General features: G+C 36.6%; 1 protein-coding gene across 1 annotated transcript; it reads left to right on the top strand.

Annotated features, from left to right (window-relative positions):
* The first annotated feature begins 7,197 nt into the window (after positions 1-7,197).
* mtnr1al (melatonin receptor type 1A like) lies at positions 7,198-24,633 on the top strand. The gene is made up of 2 exons (XM_067367850.1): positions 7,198-7,462; positions 23,864-24,633. The coding sequence occupies exons 1-2, from the start codon at positions 7,198-7,200 to the stop codon at positions 24,631-24,633; spliced, it is 1,035 nt and encodes a 344-aa protein (XP_067223951.1).
* The last annotated feature ends 256 nt before the right edge of the window (positions 24,634-24,889 follow it).

Raw genomic sequence — 24,889 nt, 5'->3', positions numbered from 1 at the left:
AAAGACATAAACAGAGAGTTCCAGCTACAATGTTCTTCCGCAAGACGCATGCAGTTCTTTTTATTAACCACTAGAGCGCCAATAGTTACGGACTGTAGCTTTAATATATAGGCTGTCTGTTTCATTGATGTGTGTTCACACTTGTCACGTTTGGTTCGATTAAAACGAACCCTGGTGCGATTGCTCTGTTAGTGCGGCTCATTTGAGCATGTGTGAACGCTGCCATCCGAACACTGGTGCGCACCAAACAAGCGGACCGAGACCACTTAAAAAATGGGTCTCGGTCTATTTCCACATGAACTCTGGTGTGGTCCGAATGATATATGAACGCAACACGGACCAAGTACATGTAAACCAAACCAAAAACAGGAAGATAAGACCCTAAAAATGACAGAATCCTCATGCATATCAGTCGCGAGTTTGCCCATCACACGCAGCAGATTGTTTGTGTGCGGTGGAGGGATTCCTGCTGCTGTTTTGACTCCTTTACACATTTTATAAGCTCTTCACGAGTTCCCAGCTGGCCAAAATACCATCATATGCAGGCTACACACACACAATGAGCGCATTTATCTCAGCACACGGGATTGTTTTTGGATGTTCAGTAAGTTCCGTATCAAAATAGGCAAATATGTCATAAAATCCGTCATAAAATCCCTGTGCCTTTAGGTTCGGTATCTATTGGTTCGAAATTGCCAATCTGAACACTAATCGGACCAAGACTAAATTTTTATTTAGTTATTTTTTTGTCAAACAAACCAAACGTATTGAACAAGTGTGAACGCACCCCAATCAAACAATTGTGGAATCATGGAAAAAAGTTATATATATATATATATATATATATATATTCCTATAAATATGGGTTTTGACATGGTTTTTGCCAAATTTGGTGGCATTACCAGGGATTTTAAGGTATTGTTGCTCGATGATTTTGTTTTGGAACCTTCAGAAAACTCTCCAAATTGACTCTATCGACTTCAAACAGGTGTAGCTCAGTCATTTTTTGTCAGATTCCAACAAATCATACACATTTTAATAGAGAATGTAAGTATAACAATAACTCATGTTTAAAAATTTGCTCATTCTGACTCATTTTGGCAGCACGGGTCACATATGTTATTATTAGCATTGACTGATTGTAGTGTTGCATGTCATTATCAGGTTGGATGCCAGCTGTGGGGCGGATGATTACATCTGCAAACATACCTGAGGTGTGTTGTTCATCCAACCCATATGTGCTCACTGAAACCAGTGTGCTATATAATTTGAATCATGTTCAAGTGTGCCATATGGTATAAAGGTTTTTAGCGATGCAAGGAATATAGAAGCACATTTCACTACAACAAAACAGCAGTATAGTGGTTATATTGATTTGTACAGTCGACTGAAGCAGAGGCTGGTTCTCTGCTGGATCAAAACATTAAGCACCCAATGTGAAATATTACATGTTTGTTCAAGAAATATCAAATATAGTTCCCCGCAAGTTGATGTGTTATTGGCTACTGGGAAATTTGTGAGTACCCTTAGGCTGTGTATGAATTGCTGTGTTTGGTGAAGAGTACTTTTTTGCAGTTTTAGAAGGTTTCAGTGATCTGAGGCAATCATACAGCTTTTTAGTGGCTCATTATGCTTCTTGACAAACTTTCTAATGCTTACTAATCATTAAAAAGATTAAAAATACTGCCAAAGTATGAAAGAAATTGGACTGATTGAAGAATTGTGTGTGTGTGAACATCACAAACAACAGCTGCATTTCTGAAGCGCTTCTCGTGTTCATAACAGTAATGTCATCTTTAGGGTACAATATTTTTTTTTTGTTTTGAGAAGTTATGAATAGGGATTTCCACCACAGCACATCTTATTGGATACAAAGATGAGCTGAATGTGATTCATTTAGCAGACTGGTGCATGCGTCATCAAATTGTATCTGCATGTGCTCAATGAAACCACTTCCTTCCGTCATTGACTGCTACTGTACATCATTGTAGTGTTTAGTCTGTAGTGTTTCAAATGACATAGTACAGTGTTGATGTACATATTAATGGCAGCTGTTGCAAGTATTTGTTATGATCTGCCGGATGTTTGTGCAGTGGCTGTGGTATGTGTGAATGTATTTTTTCTTTTGTATTTTCAAAAAAAATTAATGTGGGACGAATCCCATGTTTAAAATGAGTTCCTCTGTGAGAGAATCTGTGTTGTCTTTGCCATTTCCAATCTCTGTAGAAAACATTATGAAATATATTAAATAAAATTATGTTTAATAAACAGAATGCAATATGTTGTATTTTGGATGAATTATATGCTTGCTTGAGGATTCAAAACATTATATTAAAGGGGTGGTTGATTATGATTTCACTTTTTTAACTTTAGTTAGTGTGTAATGTTGCTGTTTGATCATAAACAACATCTGCAAAGTTACGACGCTCAAAGTTGCAAAGAGAGATATTTCCTTTTAAGGAATTCTCTGTTTAAGGACTACAACAAACGGCTGGTAGGGACTACAACAAGCTTCTTCCTGGGTTGGTGACTTCACAAACCCTAAAATTTACATAAACCCCGCCCCCGTGAACACACAACAAAGGGGGCGGGGCCATGTTGGGCTGCTTTAGAGAAGAGGAAGAGTTGTTGTAGTAGAGTGTTGTTGTCATGCCGCCATTTTACGCCGGACTGCTTCACAAACGAGGGTCAATTCAACGAAAAAAGATTAACATGACGGCACATGTTAGTCGATGTGTTTAATCAAATCCACAGCAACTACATAAATTTATCCACTAAACATTCAGAAACGTCTAAAAGTTGTAACTTCTTCCTGAGTCTCTCCATCAGTGTCGACTCCGGTTTGAACAATGTAAGGCTGAACACCGTTACTTACAATCCTCATTTTGCCTGCGTGAGATTCTCCAGCTTTGTTGTTGTTTTTGAGCAACCGAAGCACAAGCTGTTTAAGCTCCGCCCTCTTATGGAAAGGGGGGCGGGGAGCAGCAGCTCATTTGCATTTAAAGGGACACACAAAAACGGCGTGTTTTTGCTCACACCCAAATATGGGCAAATTTGTCAAGCTATAATACATGATCTGTGGGGGATTTTGAGCTGAAACTTTTTTTTTCTAAACTATGACTATGAAATTTATTCTCAATATTAAATGAGTTTATTTTCAACATTTTATTTAGACTTTTTTAATCCTTTTTATTATTTTTTTTTGTTATTATTGTTTGGCCCTAATTCTCTTCAATACAATTCATCAGAAACAACTATAATGCTGTGTTTTATAGATATTTAGGTTTTATTTACACTCTAAAAAATGCTGGGTTAAAAACAGCCCAAGTTGGGTTGAAAATGGACAAACCCAGCAGTTGGGTTAAATGTTTGCCCAACCTGCTGGGTAACTCAACTATTGTTTAAAAATTACAGTATTGCTTACTTAAAATGAACCCAAAATATCTTGAAAATTAACATTTTAATAAATTAACATTTTAATTTCATTTTAGATTCATTTTAAGCCATACGAGTCATTTTCAAACAATAGTTGGGTTAAATAAAACTACCCAGCAGGTTGGGCAAACAATTAACCCAACTGCTGGGTTAAAACAACCCAATCGCTGGGTTTGTCCATTTTCAACCCAACTTGGGTTGTTTTTAACCCAGCATTTTTTAGTATGTAGCTTTACTAAAACGGCATCGCACAGATGTTGACATTCCGGACATCTCTGAATGAATTTAGTGATGGATGAGGGAGAATTAAAGCGAACAATGTCCGTGGGGAAATGGCTGGATAGTTGTGGTTTGCTATTGGTTGATCTCATGTGAGTGACAGATTGTCCCGCCCTCACGCCAATGAGGGGAAGTTATTCTGATAAAAGATTATGTGCAAGGATAGATCATTTATAATGAGTACTGCAATTATATAAAAAATAAGAATTGTCTATTTTGATTTCATGGTGACTAATTTCCACAATTAAACTGTGTGAAAAGATTATCAGCAACTGTGCAGCTGTTCGGACTACCGTCCCTCAATAGTCAAGTACAAAAGTGAGCGAGAGACTGCGTGATGCAGCAGAAGCCCATTCAAGGCCGCTCATTAGCATAAAAGGGTCACTTTATACAAACCTTTTGTGAACTTGGCTGTGGCCCAAATGTCTGTAATCAGCAAAAACAAAAAATAAAAAAACACATTCTACTCACATACTGATACGAGGAAGTGAGGCATAGTTTTAACGGGATACAAGTGAGTGCCCTGTTAATCCCCCGTGACACTCTCACATGATAAACAGTCTTGTGGGTAATACTCGCTCACATCTGGATTGTTAAATACAGTGGCTGGAGAGAAATGCACACTGCTTTGCATTCATCATCATACTAAGCAAACAAAAAAGTCTGGTTATTAATGTGACCCCCTGCCATTTCTGGGTCAACAGATGGAGGGCAGCAGTGGTTTGTGTGCTCAGATTAGTGTATTTATAGTGCTTTATGAAAAGAGGGAAGATGAGAAGCCATCAACTGTGGGAAAAAAATTCAGTGAAAATCATACGCCCACAACTCACGTGCAAACACAAATATGTGGAAAGAAGGTGCCAGAGACACACCATACGTTAGGGAATTCATACTTGTCTCTCAGATTTGACACGTGTCTGTTTGGAAACTGATAGATGATGTTCAATCCCGTTATATATGGCATCATGGTGGAGCATGGAATATTGGACATGTTAGCGCCACATTAATCATGATTTTTTCAAGCTTTTTTTTTTTTTTAGCTAAATTGTTGCCTTAGAATGAAAAATATTCTGAAAAAATATAAAATGTTATCTTCAACACAGGATCATTATATGTAGTTAGTAAGTGAGTGTGTATGTATTGCATGCCTTGACACTAGTGTTCTGTCATAAACTTATCAATAAACCAACCAAGAATGACAAGATAAAGGATAAAATATGTATGGACCTGGCAGACTGACAGATGATGAGGCAGTGGAATATATCAGGAGAAAATACCATTACTGACAGCTTATTATGAGCCATAAAATCCTCACGATGTCCAAACCTTCTTGAACAAGCATCATTACAGCAGACAAAATTGCCACAAAAAACGTTTTTGATTTTGAAGCATTAATGTAAGGCATGATGGATGATGAATGAATGTGGTTTAAAAGAGATGCAGCGGTTTTGCATATTTGTTTTGATGAATAAAACGAGGTTACAGGTTTTCAGAATGACTCCTGGGTAACGGAACAATCGCCGGATGATTTTTACGTTTCTGAAAAAAAGTGGATGAGATAAAGCAAGAAATGGTTCTGCTTTTGCCAAAGCTGTGTGCTGTTTATTTACATAAGAATACAAATCATTCTTTAGTCAATCATAATTCTGATATGCTAAGCTATAATTATGACATAAAGAGTCAAAATTATGACATAAAATTTCAAAATATAAAGTTATAATTATGACATAAACAGTTAATTATGACTTTTTAATAATTTCGGCTTTATCTCATAATTTCAACTTTTTGTCATAATTTCAACTTTTTATGTCATAATTTATACTTTGTATGTCATAATAAAGATTTACAAAAGTATAATTTGTAGGTCATAAAAAGTAAAAATTATGACTTTAGAAGTTATGACTTAGAATGTCATACTTTTGAATTTTTGTGTCACAATTTTGATTTTTATATCATAATTATGACTATGTAATTATTATAAGGTCATACTTTCAACTTTTTATGACATAATTAGATTTACCAAAGCATAATCTTTTAGTTCGTAAAAAGTAAAAATTAGGATTTGTATGATATGAATTAGAATGTTATAGTTTTGATTTTGTGTACCATCATTTTTCCCCGCATAATTATGACTGTTGTAATTATAATGTCATCATTTCAACTTTTTATGTCATAATTTATACTATGTATGTCATAGTAAAGATTTACCAAAGTATCATTTGTAGGTCATAAAAAGTAAAAATTATGACTTTAGAAGTTATGACTTAGAATGTCATACTTTTGAATTTTTGTGTCACAATTTTGATTTTTATATCATAATTATGACAATGTAATTATTACGAGGTCATACTTTCAACTTTTTATGACATAGTTAGATTTACCAAAGCATGATTTTTAGTTCATAAAAAGTAAAAATTATGATATGTATGTTATGACTTAGAATGCCATAGTTTAAATTTTGTGTACCATCATTTTTCCCCTCATAATTACGACTGTCATACTTATAATGTCATCATTTCAACTTTTTATGTCATAATTTATACTTTGTATGTCATAATTAAGATTTAACAAAGTATGATTTTTAGATCATAAAAAGTAAAAATTACGGCTTTGTTTGTTATGATTTAGTATGTCATAATTTCGACTTTTTGTGCCATAATTATTATTATTATTATTTAGACTATGTCATAATCCTAACCCTAACCTTCCAGCAAGGAGGGTCAGACCCCCTAATTATGACTAAGTATGTCATAATCTCGATGTTTTTTATGTCATAATTTATACTTTTTGTCATAATTTATACTTTTTATGTCATAATTAAGATTTACCAAAGCATGATTTTTTTCTTATGAGGCTGAAATGGACTTCATCATTCGAAGATTTTTAGTGCAGCTTCACGCCAGCAGGGTCAGACCCCCTCCCGCCCCACCTGCTGACTGAGACATGACAGTGTGCTTTCACTGCGCGCGCCAGGCTGGAGCCATCAGGTGCCCTCACATGATCAGCACGAGCATCCTCAGCATCAGCATCCAGCTTCACACAAAGGCAACACAAGTCAGAGCACGTGCGGATATAAATGAGACAGGTCTCTGGATCTCCAACTGCGCCTCACGATGAGGGAACTTTTGAAGTTTGGGAGGTGTTTATCCACCCTTGTTGCCTATTTATTTCCCGGCGGCAGCACTGTGAATGAGGGACGAACTGTTACGAAGTGAATGAATGGACTTATATTTTATGTATCAGATTTATGAATGGGCGTCTTGGCAAGCACAGCGCGCTTCATAAGTTTTAATGATCGCCCAAAGAGACGCTGGATTACAAATTTGTCTAAAAAAAAAAAAAAATCGCCGCAATTTTATTTAAACCTGTACTATTTTTTCTCTCATTTACGATTTAACTCGAAATCAACTCGAAACCCCTCCATGGCAGCTGTAAGAGCGCGCGACTGAACTGGCGCGCTACCCGCAGCTGCTCGGTGTCTGGATGCGCGCGCTGCGCGATAGATACCCGTGGCACGGAGGACTGGACCCCTCACCGCTGCCCTGCGATGATGAACTGAGGATGGTGGAGGGAACGGACGCCCCTTTGAGCAACATTTCGACAGGAAATCGGGACAGCAAGTACCTCTCTTTCCCCTGGGTGGTGACTTTACTCTCCAGTGTTCTGATCACCACGATTATAGTAGATGTTCTGGGCAACCTGTTGGTCATTGTATCAGTCTTCAGAAACAGAAAGCTCAGGAAGGCAGGTAAATGTCTCTATAATTCATCATGCTGACATGTTTTATTAGCAAGGGCTTCTGAACTGACATATTTAGAGATGTCTCAGATTGATCAAGAACATAATATGGGTTTATTTCTGACAGAGCAGTCAATAAATAATCATTAACGAAAAATATGCATTATTAATATTTATTATTATCACCTGGTTTGCTGGTCTTTAAACCTGAACAACTAAAAAGTGCCCAAATTCCCTCTAAAACAAGAGCAGATTGAGCAGTAAGTCCAGCAAACCAATGGCTGGTATTTTTATTTGATTTATTTTATTCAGCAGGGTCATTATTATTCATCTTTTGGTAACACTTCATTAGTTAACATGAACTAATAATGAACTGCACTTCTACAGCCTTTATTAATCTTAGTTAATGTTAATTTTAACATTTACTAATACATCATTAAAATCTTGTTAACTTTAGTTAATCCAACTAACATGAACAAACAATGAACAACTGTATTTTCATTACTAACGAAGATTAGTAAATACAGTAACAAATCTATTGTTCATGGTTAGTTCTGTTAGTTAATACACTAACTAATGTATAACTAATGAACCTTATTGTAAAGTGTTACCCATCTGGTTAAGCCTCTTATTCTTAATAATAATAATAATAATGCTAACAACAACAACAACAATAATACACTCTAAAAAAATGCTGGGTTAAAAACAACCCAAGTTGGGTTGAAAATGGACAAACCCAGCGATTGGGTTGTTTTAACCCAACTGTTGGGTTAAATGTTTCCCCAACCTGCTAGGTAGTTTTATTTAACCCAACTATTGTTTGAAAATGACTATATGGCTAGCTTAAAATGAATCTAAAATGAAATTAAAATGTTCATTTATTAAAATGTTAATTTTCAAGATATTTTGGGTTCATTTTAAGTAAGCAATACTGTAATTTTTAAACAATAGTTGAGTTAAGTAAAACTACCCAGCAGGTTGGCCAAACATTTAACCCAACTGCTGGGTTAAAATAACCCAATCGCTGGGTTTGTCCATTTTCAACCCAACGTGGGTTGTTTTTAACCCAGCATTTTTTAGAGTGTAGGTTATTAATATGCAATACTAATAATATTTATGCACAATTGTTTTGCAAGCTAAATGGTCACACATTTTCATCATTGTTTTGATCTGTTTAACTGTTAAGCTACACATAAACTTTAATATGAATGAATGGCAGAAAAAACAATTAATTATGCAAATGTAGTGGACGTAGGTTGGTAAGAGCAACATTGCAGTCTTTAGCCTCCTCGTTAGAGTGGCCGACTCTCATGCCGGCGGACCCGGGTTCGAGTCCCGCTTAGAGCGGACAGGTTCGATGATACACAAACAACGCGTTTGCACAGCAAATAGTGATCATCATGATTTCCATTGCATCAAATAGTAGCTTTCACAGAAGTGATTATTGGTTTGTCTCTGCTCATTTTCTTTTCAAAGATTCAGAGACAGCGTAATTGACTCATCAAAGACTTGCAGACCATTATGATCACATGATGTGTCAAACTGAAAACAAGCATGGTGGTATGCAGTTGCTGTATGGATGCTGACCTGTTTTCATTGTCATTTTCAGTCTGTGGATAACATCTCAATCTACCTCCGGCCACTGGTCTCATCTCACCTGACCTTTTCCGTTTGAAGATTTAAACTTTAAGGGCTTTTTAATGTACAGTCATTTTGTCTGACCAACTAATGATTGACCTTTAAAAGAAACAAGCACTGAGAAACTGTGAAGACAAATGAGACACTTTTCCTAATGAGCTTCTTTTTTATGCATGACAAATAAAACAGAGTGTCCTGGTAACCAGTCACATACAGATCTTAATGCAGCATGCATAGTCTTATAGATACTAACTAAATAGTTCCACACAGAAATATCCTCTTGTGATGTTTAATTCTGTTGATTGTACTCCCTGAAGGAACAACACTACACAACTGTGGTTTGTACTGTCAGTGTTTCCTCTTATATAAAGCCATTTTAATGCAGAAGCTTGCAATGCTGCTGCTAGTGAGACGGGTTCATGAACTGCTGACACATCTCCAGTAATTAGAGCTCTAGTGTTTTCACTGCAATGTGATGTGTTCTAGAGATACCACCACAGCATATGCACATCATATGATCTCTTGGTAAATCTCTTCATTTTTTTTTAAGCCCTGACATAAGTACACTACAAAACATTTTCTTAATCAGTATTTTCACCATGTTTTGAGTAAAAAAAATATCTAAATATCCTAAAAGGGATAGTTCACCTAAAAATGAAAAGGTGTATATGACTTTCTTCTTTCAGCCAAACTTAATCAGAGTTATATTAAATAATATCCTTTCTCTTTCCAACTTTGTAATGGCATTGAATAGTGCCAGAGTTTCTGAAGCTCCAAAAAGTGCATCCATCCATCACAAGGTAATCCACACAACTCCAGTAGATTAATTAATAAATTGCCTTCGGAAGTGGTGGGTTTTTGAAGAAGAAGAAGAAGTTTTATTTATATAGCGCCTTTCCATAGCTCAAGGTCGCTTCACATAGCACTATACAATACATTTGCACATCCACATACATAATACAAACCCATAAGGCCAGATATAGCCGCATTATCCAAAATGCATACTGAAAAGATACGCTGAGTCTTGAAGGTAGGCAAAGATGATATATTATGAAGTGTAAGGGGTAGCGAATTCCATAATGTAGGAGCATTAACACTAAATGAACTACCACTATGGGTGTTCGATTCCAGGTTTTTTGGAGTCGACTCCGACTTCCGACTCCCACTGTAGGAGTCGACTCCATTTACTGTACATCAAAACAGGGTCATAAATAAGCCGAGATGGCAGTCCTTACACACTTAATTTATTTTTCCCCGACGTCTTAAAATCCCCTCATTAAAACAACACACGTTTAGCGAGACTGTCCAAATTAGTCCAATTTAGAGATGACTTGATGAGTAGCCTATGTATACCTAATTTTACAGAGAGAAAAGTCACGAAAAACATCTGTGGTTGAATATTATGTCAGAATTAAATAGACGAGAAAGCAGGGATTCTTTAATGAATTCATCTCATTATAATGGTCGGGGTATGGCGCTAAACGCACTCATTGGCTTAAAAGTGCTTGGACACGAGAGTTAAAGGTACAATTTGTGATATTTTTTTCCGCTAGAGGTCGCTAGAAGCCTATTCAAAACAAAGGCGTAGTTTGATGACGCCAAGTTTTAGAGCGGAAACTTGGGACATGTGGTCTCCATCTCAACGGACGGTGCAAAAGAATAGGGATTGGAGTCTGGAAGAACTCATGTTCGTGGATGCGATTATTAACGTTACTGTAGTATGAAGCAGAGCAGGACCGAGTGTTGTGGAGCTGAACCAGGAGCTGAAGCGATTGATCAACACATGCCTCACGAGCAGCGGGGCTTTTATTATGACACAGCCGCCGGCGCCGCTTCCGCTTTTCCGGTCATGAGTTTACGGGAGCTGTCCTTGTCGACAGAACCAGCGGCAGATGGTAAACAGTAATTATGTTCCATAAATAAGTAACACAATCCACCATAAAACGTGCAAGAAGTAAATAAGGAACTGCTTGAAGCGAGCTAGTGGTTTGCTGGACGCTAGACTCTACTTCCGCATTTGTCCACGGCACTGTTGTCATGTGGTTTCTACGTCAGTAAAGGCGGTAACAAAGGTAACTGACATCATTGACAGGCGACTGCACTGCCCCGTGTCACTGTTTAGAATGGGAATTTTCTCATGATTTACAAGTAGTTGAAAACATTAGAGATATTGTTAGTAATAAACTGGACAAAATATATAACACTAGCTTAGTGGTTTTTGGATATTTTACTGCAAAAATTTTACATATTGTACCTTTAAAGATACTAAAATTAATACAATGCATACAAAATGCATACAATATACACTTATTAATGTGTTTATTGTTGATGTGAGTTTTTTATTATTTTTATTTATGGTTAGTTTAATGAACAGGATTAACTATGGAAAATCAAATCTATATTTATTGCAATAATATAAGCTACCAAGCTGACACGGAGGTATGTATAATTACAAACTAAACTCACTATGACTGTTATCAATTTCTAAAGTGAGCTACGTAAATGTATGTGACAAAGTTTCTGCGATGGCTCTCTGACCCGATTCTTCAGTGTCCGAATTTCTCGCTTCATTTCATTCACTCCTTGTTTAGTGCACTTAACCATAGACATTATGCACTTTACTGCCATGCATTATATAGGCTATATGGATTCGAGAATCAGTAAACAAGTGACCGATTCCGGACACAGCAGCAGAGTCGACACCGAGAGTCAATTCTTGTGCTGGAGTCGACCCTGACTCTGGGGCTATTCAGAGTCGAGGACTCCACATCACTACCTACCACCTACAGTGGACAGCCGAAAACGAGGAATGGACAAAAGACCAAGCTCAGATGATCTGAGGGACCGTTAGGAGAGTATGAGTAGAGTAGGTCAGACAGATATGGAGGTCCAAGACCATTTAATGCCTTAAATGTTAGCTGTAATATCTTAAAGTGAATACGTGATGCCACAGGCAGCCAGAAGATCATGCAGTAGAGGAGTAATGTGAGCAGAACGCCTGCTAGAGGTGAGAACTCTTGCTGCTTTTTAGGCAGACCAAGAAATAGAGCATTGCAATAATCCAGACGTGAAGTGATCAATGCATGAATTAAGATTTCAATATTACGAAGATGGAAAAAAGAGTTTTTAACGACAGAAGAAATATGAGAGGCAAAAGATAGAGATGAGTCAAATATGACACCAAGATTACGGACAGATTAAGAAGGCTTAAGATGAACCCCGTCAACTTCAAAGGACAGGTCCGTCCTTTTGACTGAGGTAGCAGAGCCAATCAACTATATTTCAGTTTTGTTGTTATTTAGTTTAAGAAAATTCAAGGACATACAATGCTTGATATCCCTGATGCATGCAGTAAGTGAGTCAGGCAGGAATGGCCTATCAGAGCTGGTGGTAAGGTAGATTTGAATGTCATCAGCAATGAAACTGAAGTCCATGCATGTGTATGATGTCACCAAGTGGAGAACTATAAATGATAAACAGAAGTGGACCCAGAACTGAACCTTGAGGAACACCCTGTGAGACCGGAGCAGTGGCAGATTTATACCCTTGTATGGTGACTGACCCTTTTCTGTTGCTGATGTAGGAAATGAGCCAGTGAAAGAGCTGACCGATATCAGAAAGGCGAGAGATGAGTATTTCATGGCAGACCGTGTCAAATGCAGAGCTTAGATCGAGAAGAATCAGGATGTTTATTAACCCAGAATCCGTGGACAGAAGAATGTCATTAACCACACGAAGAAGAGCAGTTTCACTGCTATGTGAAGAACGAAATCCTGACTGAAAAGGTTTAAAGGTGCCCTAGAATTAAAAATTTCATTTATCTTGGCATAGTTGAATAACAAGAGTTCAGTACATGGAAATGACATACAGTGAGTCTCAAACACATAGACTGTAAAAAAAGATGGACGACGCGACGTCGCTTCCTTCCATTGTAATGAACTGAAGCCAAAATGGCCGACCGAATGGGCGCTGACATGTTACGCAATACGTCAAAAAAAAAAAAGTTTGGAGCCTGGGCATGCGCAGAAGGAACCGTCAGTGGAGCCGGAGGCGGAGTCGCGATATCAAACTTCCGCCCAGACGACTGCGTCATCATTCATGTATTTTAAATAGACTATAAAAATTATATACAATTTAAAATTCTACCTATAAAATAATAGGCTATTCTATTTCTAGAGCAATAATACTTTTAAAACAGCAAATTCAGTAGATAAAATCAATATAATATGCCTCTAGAAACAACTCTAAATCGTTAGAAACGGTCCTGCCATTTTAAATCAAGTTCAACTAACGTTACAGGAGATCGATTGCTGTAATTAGAGTAAGCTATCATTAGTTTTGTCCTGCTAATTATTATTTTATACCCATAAAAATAATAAGTAACTGCCAGATAACGATCACCTGCTTTTTCCCGACATTGTTAACATTAGGTGTGTTATCTTAACTAATAACATTTATTAATTAGCTTATAACACCCATATTTAATGTTACAGAAAAAGGTTCAGTGATCCGTCATATCCTGTAGGTCGGTTAGTACAGTTTACTGCTGAACAACTCATTTTGTTGGTGTTAAATAACAAAGAAATCGAAAATTAACAGTTAGTTAATACATCTTCAATCTCCCCTCGAAGCTCCGACAGTCCTCAGACAAGCTGAGCTGTCAATCAAGTTCGAATCATGACGACACGCCCTGTTTTTATAGCATCAAATTGCTAGCTAAAATCTAAATCACCACAAAAACGAACAATTGAATATATATCTGTGTGATAACAACTACTTTAAATGACCAAAACCATCTTTCAGAAAGTTTTATTTGAAGCAGAATTTATTTTTAAGTTTTCACTGAAGTCTCATTCGACTGCATTGAGAGGGCGGGGTTTATGACCTGTACTGCATCCAGCCTCCAGGGGGCGATCAAAGAGCCCGTGGCTTCACTTTTCAGAACGTATGAGACACACCCGCTCAAACACCATTGCTTCCTCCTTCTTATATAAATCTAATTTGATTAAAAGACCTCAGACGAACAGGCGAATCTCAACATAACACAGACTGTTACGTAACAGTTGGGATCATTAATATGCACGCCCCCAATATTTGCATATGCCAGCGCATGTTCAAGGCATTAGACAAGGGCAGCCAGTATTAACGTCTGGATCTGTGCACAGCTGAATCATCAGACTAGGTAAGCAAGCAAGAACAATAGCGAAAAATGGCAGATGGAGCAATAATAACTGACATGATCCATGATATCATGATATTTTTAGTGATATTTGTGAATTGTCTTTCTAAATGTTTCGTTAACATGTTGCTAATGTACTGTTAAATGTGGTTAAAGTTACCATCGTTTATTACTGTATTCACGGAGACAAGAGCCGTCACTATTTTCATTTTTAAACACTTGTAGTCTGTATAATTCATAAACACAACTTCATTCTTTATACATCTCTCCAACAGTGTGTAATGTTAGCTTTAGCCACGGAGCACTATCAAACTCATTCAGAATCAAATGTAAATATCCAAATAAATACCATACTTACACGATTAGACATGTTGCATTATGAACACTTTGTAAAGTTCCATTTTGAGGGTTATATTAGCTGTGTGAACTTTGTTTATGCTGTTTAAGCAGTCGTTAGCTCTGGGGGAGGGGAACACAAGATTTAAAGGGGCCGCAACCTGAATCGGCGCATATTTAATGATGCCCCAAAATAGGCAATTAAGAAATAAAAAAATAAAAAAAAAACTATGGGGTATTTTGAGCTGAAACTTCACAGACACATTCAGGGGACACCTTAGTCTTATATTACATCTTTTAAAAAGATGTTCTACGGCACCTTTAAAAAGGCCATTAGCATTTAAGGAAAATCTCAATTGTGAAGCCACAACTTTTTACTTAAGAATGGTACATTTGAGATTGGCCTGTAATTGTTCATGTTTAGATGGTCAAGGCCCGTTTTTTTTAAGAATGTGGTCACTGCAGCCATTTTTAATTCTGCTGGAACAATGGCAGATGCTAAACTACAGTTTATCATATGTGTTATGAAAGGTTTAACCTCAGGAACACACATCTTAAACAAAACAGTCAGTGTAGGATCAAGCTGGCAGGATGTGGAATAAGACTTCACAATTAGATCACTTATGGTAGCAGAAGTAGTGAGAGTAAAAGCAGAGAGAGAGTCAGCTGACATCAAGTGTTCATTTGAGTCCGTTGTATAAGGGGTGATTCATTGATTGACTTCAATTTGTCTGAAAATTAATGAGAAAAATTATTCATAAGCACCTTGGAGCCAGAAATAACATGTTGTGGAGGGTTAGTGAGTTTGTTGACCATAGCAAACAGAGATTTGGGCCTGCATTCTTAATAGTAGAAGAGAAATATGAGGATCTTGCAGCATTGAGGGCTGTACGGTAGTCAAGAAAATGTTATTTCAAAGCCAAAGAGTTTTTGTTAGAAAAATGTGCAAAAAAGATTGCAATACATTTTATAAGAAAAAACTAATTCAGTCATGTTTAGATCAGTGTTATTTTGTAATTATTTGTAATATTTACTAGCAATTGCTGAGGGAAAATTGTTTCAAAGTAAATCTTATACCAATTTTTTCAGTGTATATATCTTAATATCCAAACTAAAAGATTTTTTTTTTTTTTTTGTTACAGAAAATATTTTTTTTTGCATTGTATAGCAATGACCAGACAATACAGGCACTATATGGCTCTATGTAGGTCTTTAAATGTGTTTTCATTGTGAACACTTACAGGTGAAGCTGTACTTATCTCGTCATTTGGTGCTCAGTGAGGGAAGATCCATTACAGATAGTGGATCTGGATCAAAGCTAATAAGTGATAAATGTGATGATTTATTCCTTCACAGGCCCTAACATTTCAGACTGATGCACAAGTGACAAAATTCAATTTGTATTCCATTTCCATCATATTCATCAATAGCCAAATTAATTTATAGCACTTAAATTTAAAATATTCTTGACCTCGGTTCTTGTGACATTGTCAAGTCGTCATCTTTATTTAAATAGCACTCTATACAATACAGGGGTGTGTTTCCCAAAAGCATTGTTACCCAACTAAAGTCGCAAGTTCTGTTGTTACCAATGTAGTTGAACGATTTGGCATTTCCCGAAACCATAGTTCCAGCGAACATTCGCAAACAAGTGGTTAGAAGCATAGTTTCTTGGTAAAATCACATGTGGACAACATTCAGTACATTCTATTTCATCCCATTTAAATATATAAACATTTCAGTATATTGAAATTAAATGCATAAGGAAACCCCGGAGTATAACGTACATGTGATGAATCAAACAACAAAACAACAGGGAATGGAAATGGTGAAGTAGTTCTCAGTTCCTTACAGCAGAATGCCAGAGAAATTATCTTGTGGAAAAAGCTGCTGACTGAGTGAACCACAGAAATATTAGGAATAAAGTGTACACCCAGTACTGCATGTTAACGTGATTTAAAAATTAACAGTTTTTTATTGTTTATTTAAATTATATACCAAGTCCTGTCATGAAAATCAAGATGGCACAGGCTGATGGGATCCTTAACGCAACCTGCTGACATTTACATCGTTAACCACGTGGCACAAGTTGATTGATTCCTGTTGCATTTGTAGCTATTGAACTTGCTGTGCAGCATTTAAATAGTGGGTCAGTGTTTACTTGTTTGCAGCATGCTTTCAAAGTTCCTCAGAAACCCTCCATCTTCCCCAGCTCCACCTGTATAGATCTGATAATTTCAGGTAATAACTTATTTGTGCAGCAGTAGTATGTCTTAGACATGTTCACAGCAGCATGTCTGTGTATGTATTGGCAGTAGCAAACCTCTGTAAATAATAACAGAATCAATGATGCAAATTTTAATACAAGACAAATGCAAAAACGGAAAGAAGCTCTAAAAAGAAAATAGTGTCATTATTAGTTCAGTTCAATAACAGTGTCAATGCTGCAAAATTCATCAATTGTGAAACAAATTCAATTTCAGCTGTAAAGCAGCTCTACAGTACACAATAGTGTGATCATGATGCAGCTCAATTCAGTTCAAGTTTTCTTCTCATTTTGATAGTGTATTCCTGTATATGAAGTGTCTTTTAAACCCCAACTAAGCAAGCCAAAAGCAACTGTGGCAAGGAACCTAAAGTCCGTCAGGTGACAGAAATGTATAAAAAGCTGAAATGGTCCACAGAATGTACCTCCAAGACAGAAGAGTTCATATGAAGAACAATCCAGTCCATCAAAATTCACACACGTCCATCAGTAAAAGTCTGCTACTTTGATCATCTAACTGAACTCCCAGAACAACACTGAGAGCTTGTTTCAGAATGACAGCCTGTAGGCATGATTTTACATGTGTCCTGTCATCACAGATATCTGTTGAGCGAGACGAGGTGATCTGTGAATTAAGTGCTATCTGTGCAACAAAGAAAAACTTTAACACCCCAAAAGACCAGAACTACAGTTCTTCATTTTTGCCACCTTTGTAACTACAGACACTTTGTGCGTTTTGTAAGGAAAATATCCATATTTATAACTTTATAAACTAGAATCACTGGCTTCCGTACGTGAGGCGATTCCGGCGGAAGAGTGAACTTTGACCTGATGCATGACGTATTGACCAACGCAGAAAAACAACAGAAAATTAGAAGTCTAAAATGAGAATTTTTAAAGGGAAATGTCGGAGGAGCTTGATTTTGTTCGTTTGAACTGCGAGAGGCGTCTACTCTTACCTAAGCTTACTCTACTCTTACATCCAATATCACATGCTGAAACTCGACTCTTTCGTGACTGCGCGGATGGACGATACTGGAAGCTAGTGATTATAGTCTTATAAATATGGATATTTTTCTTACAAAAATGCATTGCTTTGTTTCAGAAGGCCTTTAGTCCACTTTTAAATAAACTTTTCCTGATAATTTACTCACCCCCATGTCATCCAAGATGTCCATGTCTTTCTTTCTTCAGTCGAAAAGAAATTATGAAAACATTCCAGGATTATTCTCCTTATAGTGGACTTCAATGGGCACCAAAGAGTTGAAGGTCAAAATGAGTTTCACTGCAGCTTCAAATTGTTCAACACGATCCCAGATGAGAAATAAGGGTCTTATCTAGAAAAACCATCGCTCATTTTCTTAAAAAAATTGAAAATTATATAAGTTTTAACCATAAATGCTCATCTTGAACTAGCTTTCTTCTTCTTCTCTATTAGAATTCCAGCAGTGTAGACGCTGCTAAGCGTATTACTGCCCTCCACAGATCAAAGTTTGAACTAATTTTATATGCAATATGCTAGTATATAGATAAGACCCTTATTTCTCATCTGGGATCATGTAGAACAATTTGAAGCTGCACTGAAACTAATTTTGATCAACTGTTTGGTGCCCATTGAAGTCTACTATAAGGAGAATAATCCTGGAATGTTTTCATAATTTCTTTTCGACTGAAGAAAGAAAGACATGGACATCTCGGATGACATGGGGGTGAGTAAATGATCAGGAAAAGTTTATTTAAAAGTGGACCAATCCTTTAACCCTCCGAAGCCATATGGATTACTTTTATGATGGATGGATGAGCTTTTTTGGGCTTCAGAATCTCGGGTACCATTCACTCCGATTATAAAGCTGGGAAGAGCCAGAATATTTATTAAATTTAACTCCGATTGAGTTTGACTGAAAGAAAAAAGTCATGTACACCTATGGCTTGAGAGTGAGTAAATTATTGGATAATTTATATTTTGGGTGAACTATCCCTTTAACATGTTCTTTACTTCACCCAAACAGACAACTGTCTGAGCATCTTCTCTTAATATGAAACATAGTAACAACTACTGTATTTATTTGTTGCTGATTGAGTGAGTGGACAAGCAGAAGATAAGGCTCTCTGGTTTGAGCAATACCAGTAAGTGAACTAAAATATCAAAAATGTTAAATGTGATACCAGCACTATAGGATGGTTAAAATACTGTGTTGTTCACGTACGAGCCCTGTCGACACGTGGGAGATTAACACAGCTGGATGTGAGATGTGTGCTCAGTAATTCAAAAAATTCAATTCATTGCCTCGAGTCACAGAAGTCAATGCAGCACTTGTTTAATGGAGCATCTATACCTGGAGTGTTGAAACGAGCCTTTTAAACAGATATTGAAACACAAAATAAAGCAATTTCATTAGTGTGATGATGTTAATCAGAATTTTATTATGAAAAGAAGCCCCCATAAGAGATGCCACACTAGCACTCATGTGTTCAAAGCGCTCAGCAGGCATGGACACAATTTAATTTTGTTCGATTTTATAGGCCTTTTAATGTTGTTACACAGAACTAGCAAATCCTTTCATTAATGTGAACAATCTTTCACTACATGAGCTACATTGTAACGGAGCATGAAGATGTTGCTCAAACATTACGAGATCTAATTATACTGTGTAGGTCTTTGCTTTGAACCTCCTGGATTTGTCTACACAGTTTGATATTGATATTTACTGCATATTTGTTTGTGACTCATATCAAGCACATCTATTTGTTTTGGGCTTATCACTAAGACTGAGTTCATTCATGCAAAAATACAGAATGATAATCCACACATGGAAAGGTAACATGGCTGTTAATTTCAGTCACACAACAGAGGCCAACAAGAGACTTTACCATCCCAGTGTAAGACTGTTAACTGCTAAATGAGGTGATTTATATGATTTTCACATATTCAGTCAGGTGTTTGGTGGTTTCTCTATTGCATTACACCGAGTCAGGTCTTAAACATACACTACGTATATGAATTCAAATGCATCTAACTTTGCATGCTCGATTTAAAGAGTCATTGCATTTTGAAATGTATCTATAATACCTGGAGAAAATGATCTCAATGGCATGGATACGCAATTTAAAATCTGCCGTCTTTGTTCACAGATGCTTATTTGAGCTTGAGCCATTCATGCCTTGTAACCAATTAATCAGAATGTGTTTTTTTAATTAAAAAGTCAGTATTTTGGTCCAGATGGTGAAGTTAGCATCTACCTGTGGGGAAAACTCGCAAACATGCTAACTTGGCTTTAAAACAACATGGATTGTTAAAAACATTTTACGAATAAAAAACAGACAAAGCTTGCATTCTCAGAGTTTTCACAATGGGCGCTATAGCGAGAAATACAGGGAGTGAAGAATTATTAGGCAAGTTGATTTTCTGATCATATTTTTTTTCCAAGCACATTTTACCAATTCCAATCCACATCAATCTTAATAACTACTATTAATATTGTTTTTAATCATTTATAAGTGATATATAATTGTTCATGAAGGCTGGAAATGAAAAATGCCCTATATTCAGGTGTGCAGAATTATTAGGCAGGTTTTCTTTTACAGATAAAATGAGCCAAAAAAGAGATTTAACTCAGACTGAAAAGTCAAAAATTATTAAATACTCATGAGAAGGACGCAATACTAATGTAATACTAGAAATTGCAAAGTTAAAGCATGACCATTGGACAGTGAAATGCTCATTGGGGCAGCGGGTCATACAAAAACAGCTGGAGAAGAAAAGACACGTTAACTGCAAAATAATTAAGAATTAAGGTGAAGAATTAAGTGTGAAACCATCAGGAACACTTCAGTCTCCAGCGCCACCATTTCCCAGTACTGAAACCTACCTGGAGTCTTCAGAAGTGTGAGGTGTCAGGATCTCAGAGACTTAGGTTAGGTGAAGAATCCTAAAAAGCGACCTGCTCTTAATAAGATTCACAAGCTGAAGTGTTATAAAGTACATGAAGACTGGGTTTTTATAGGCCTTATAGACAGACAGCTTGAGAGTGACTCCTGAAGGACCAGCACCACATCCTCTTGTACCACTGTTTGAAGAATTTATCTTCCAGAATCTGGCAGTAAGTTTTGGAAGATCATGTAGTCCATCTCTGCAAGATGGACATTTCAGGATAAGAGATGGACTAAAAGTGAACTCCCACACCTTACTGCCAGATTCTGGAAGATAAATTCTTCAAACAGTGGTACAAGAGGATGTGGTGCTGGTCCTTCAGGAGTCACTCTCAAGCTGTCTGTCTATAAGGCCTATAAAAACCCAGTCTTCATGTACTTTATAACACTTCAGCTTGTGAATCTTATTAAGAGCAGGTCGCTTTTTAGGATTCTTCACCTAACCTAAGTCTCTGAGATCCTGACACCTCACACTTCTGAAGACTCCAGGTAGGTTTCAGTACTGGGAAATGGTGGCGCTGGAGACTAAAGGGTTCCTGATGGTTTCACACTTAATTCTTCACCTTAATTCTTAATTATTTTGCAGTTAACGTGTCTTTTCTTCTCCAGCTGTTTTTGTATGACCCGCTGCCCCAATGAGCATTTCACTGTCCAATGGTCATGCTTTAACTTTGCAATTTCTAGTATTACATTAGTATTGCGTCCTTCTCATGAGTATTTAATAATTTTTGACTTTTCAGTCTGAGTTAGATCTCTTTTTTGGCTCATTTTATCTGTAAAAGAAACCCTGCCTAATAATTCTGCACACCTGAATATAGGGCATTCTTCATTTCCAGCCTTCATGAACAATTATATATCACTTATAAATGATTAAAAACAATATGAATAGTAGTTATTAAGATTGATGTGGATTGGAATTGGTAAAATGTGCTTGGAAAAAAAATATGATCAGAAAATCAACTTGCCTAATAATTCTGCACTCCCTGTAGTGTGTATCGTCTTCTTTTATTATCATGGCAGTGTCATGCAGGATCCTATTGCACAGAATCCAATGACTGAGACCATATTTAATGCATATTTATTCTGATTTGAAATAACAGGAATCACTTTTACGTTGTATTTATTCTTAATCATGAGATTAATGCTTTTAAATTCAAACTCTAAAAAAAACCTCTTGTTTCAACCCAAATTTGGGTCAAATATTAAAAAAATCCAAGGATTGGGTAAAAAAATTGAACCAAATGGTTGGGTTTGCCCATATTTGACCCACATTTGGGCTGAAAAACCCAGCATTTTTAGAGTGACATATCAAATTATACCTGTGACCCTACAGAGGACAAGCACTTTGGAAAAGGGATGGATGAACCAATGCTATCTCACGACCAATTCGTATGTATTTTGTGAGGTGGCTAATTTGTATGAATTCATGTGATTTGTCTAAACCCCAGTGACAGGTAAGTTTAGCAGGGTTAGGTGTAGGTCATTTGTATGAATTCATACAAACTTGGCAACTCATAAAATACATGCGATTAAGCAAAAAATGTACGAATTTGTACAAGTGAGATTGTACAAATTATCCACCTCGTAAAATATGAATGAATTGCTGTGACATCAGGTTGGATGAACACATTAGTAAACCTAAAAATGGTCAAATTAAACATTGCAGTTGGGTTGAAAATGGACCCATCGACTGGGTTGTTTTAACCCAGTGGTTGGGTTAAATGTTTGACCAACCTACTGGGCAGTTTTATTTAACCCAACTATTATTTAAAAAATTACTATATGGCTGACTTAAAATGAACCCAAAATAGATTGGGAATTAAAAATCAGACACATCATTTCTAGAGGCAACAATATGGAAGAGGATTAGGGCCAAGCAATAATAAAAAATAAAACCATCTCGAGATTAAAGTTGTTAAATTTCGAGAAAAAAATCTTGAAATTTCGAGAAAAAAGTCGAAATAAATTGTTGAAAATAAAGTAATTAAATTACGAGAAAAAACTCGTTAAATTTCAAGAAAAAAGTTTAGATAAAATGTTGAGAATAAAGTCATTAAATTATGAGAAAAAAAGTCATTAAATTATGAGAACAAATTCGTAATTTAATGATATTTTTCTCATAATTTAATGACTTTATTCTCAACGTTTTATCTCGACTTTTTTCTCAAAATTTAACGTCATTTTTCTCATAATTTAACAAATTTGTTCTCGTAATTTAACGACTTTTTTCTTGTAATTTAATTACTATTCTCAACATTTTATCTCGAATTTTTTCTTGAAATTTACCAAAATTTTTCTCATAATTTAACGAATTTATTCTCGTAATGTAACAATTTTTTTCTTGTAATTTAATGACTTTATTTTCAACATTTTATCTCGACCTTTTTCTCAAAATTTAACAACTTTAATCTCAAGATGGTTTTATTTTTTTTATTATTGCTTGGTCCTAATCCTCTTCTGTACAACAATAATAATCAAAAGGTGAACATTAATTAATAAGCAATTTAATAAATGTTTATTGTTTATTATTCATCAAACTTATTAATACATTTTAATTTGCTAAACATTAATAAATGTTCATTTCCAACCTATTTTGGGTTCATTTTAAGTAAGCAATACAGTAAATTTGAAACAATAGTTGAGTTAAATAAAACTACCCAGCAAGTTGGGGAAACATTTAACCCAACCACTGGGTTTGTCCATTTTAAACCCAACTCAGCATTTTTCTCTCTCTCATTCATACGTTTTCATTCGATCTGCTTACGTCCCACTGACGGTTAAATTTAGGTGTGGACCTTCAAGGGTGGCTTTATTTTCCTTAAAAATGATATGTTTCTGTACAAATCACATCATGTGAATTCATTCAAAGTCATTCATTTCTCATGAGATCAGGTTGGAGCTATCTGTTTTTTGAAGGCACGTTTGCAATATGTTGTCCTTTCTATGCTTGAGTTTGTTTCCAGGTCTATGTATGATCTTCTAGAAGAGAATGAAAAGAAAACTCCACACAAAATGTCTGTACACCCTGTTTTCAGCGATCTTTTTCTCTCGTGCTTATACAGGTAATGCCTTCGTGGTGAGTTTGGCGATAGCAGACCTGCTAGTAGCCATCTACCCCTACCCACTCGTCCTAACTGCCATCTTCCACGACCGCTGGATCGCTGGTGATATTCACTGCCAAATCAGTGGCTTCCTCATGGGGCTCAGCGTGATCGGCTCTATTTTCAACATCACAGGCATCGCCATCAACCGCTACTGTTATATCTGCCACAGCCTTAAGTACGACAAGCTCTTTTCCAACAAGAACACAGTATGCTACGTGGTGCTGGTCTGGGCGCTGACTATCCTGGCAATCGTCCCCAATTGGTTCGTGGAGTCTTTGCAGTACGACCCACGCGTCTACTCGTGCACCTTCGCCCAATCGGTGAGCTCGCTCTACACCATCACGGTGGTGGTGGTACACTTCATCCTGCCCATCGGCATCGTCACATACTGCTACCTGCGCATCTGGATCCTCGTCATACAGGTCCGCAAACGGGTCAAGCCCGACAGTCGGCCCAAGATCAAGCCTCACGACTTCCGAAACTTTCTCACCATGTTTGTGGTGTTTGTGTTGTTCGCTGTCTGCTGGGCTCCGTTGAACCTCATAGGCCTGGCAGTGGCGATCCACCCTAGACTCGGTCAAGCCATACCCGAGTGGCTCTTCACAGCCAGCTACTTCATGGCATACTTCAACAGCTGCCTAAATGGTGTTATATATGGAGTGCTAAACCACAACTTTCGAAAAGAGTATAAAAGGATTGTACTTGCTATTTTCAAGTTTAATTGTTGAGTTTTCACAATGAGACAAGCACTGTGTCTTTCTTAACATTTGTAAGTTATTCAAATGTAATGGTGCATCTTTTGTCATTTGAATGTTTGAATTTTGTTATACTGTATGCTTAAATTTGCACAGAATTATATATGTTTGAACTTGAGTTTCTTGTTTACATTATCATCTGCACAATACGTTCTTATTTAAATATTTAATTGGCATCTTCATGTAAAAGATGATGTCTTAAATCGAAACAATTTTAATTAAAATAGTG

The sequence above is a fragment of the Chanodichthys erythropterus genome, chromosome 1 (genome assembly GCF_024489055.1).
Source record: "Chanodichthys erythropterus isolate Z2021 chromosome 1, ASM2448905v1, whole genome shotgun sequence".
NCBI classification, from domain to species: domain Eukaryota; kingdom Metazoa; phylum Chordata; class Actinopteri; order Cypriniformes; family Xenocyprididae; genus Chanodichthys; species Chanodichthys erythropterus.
Note: the sequence above shows the minus strand (reverse complement) of the source record. Positions and strands in the feature narration are given on the sequence as shown.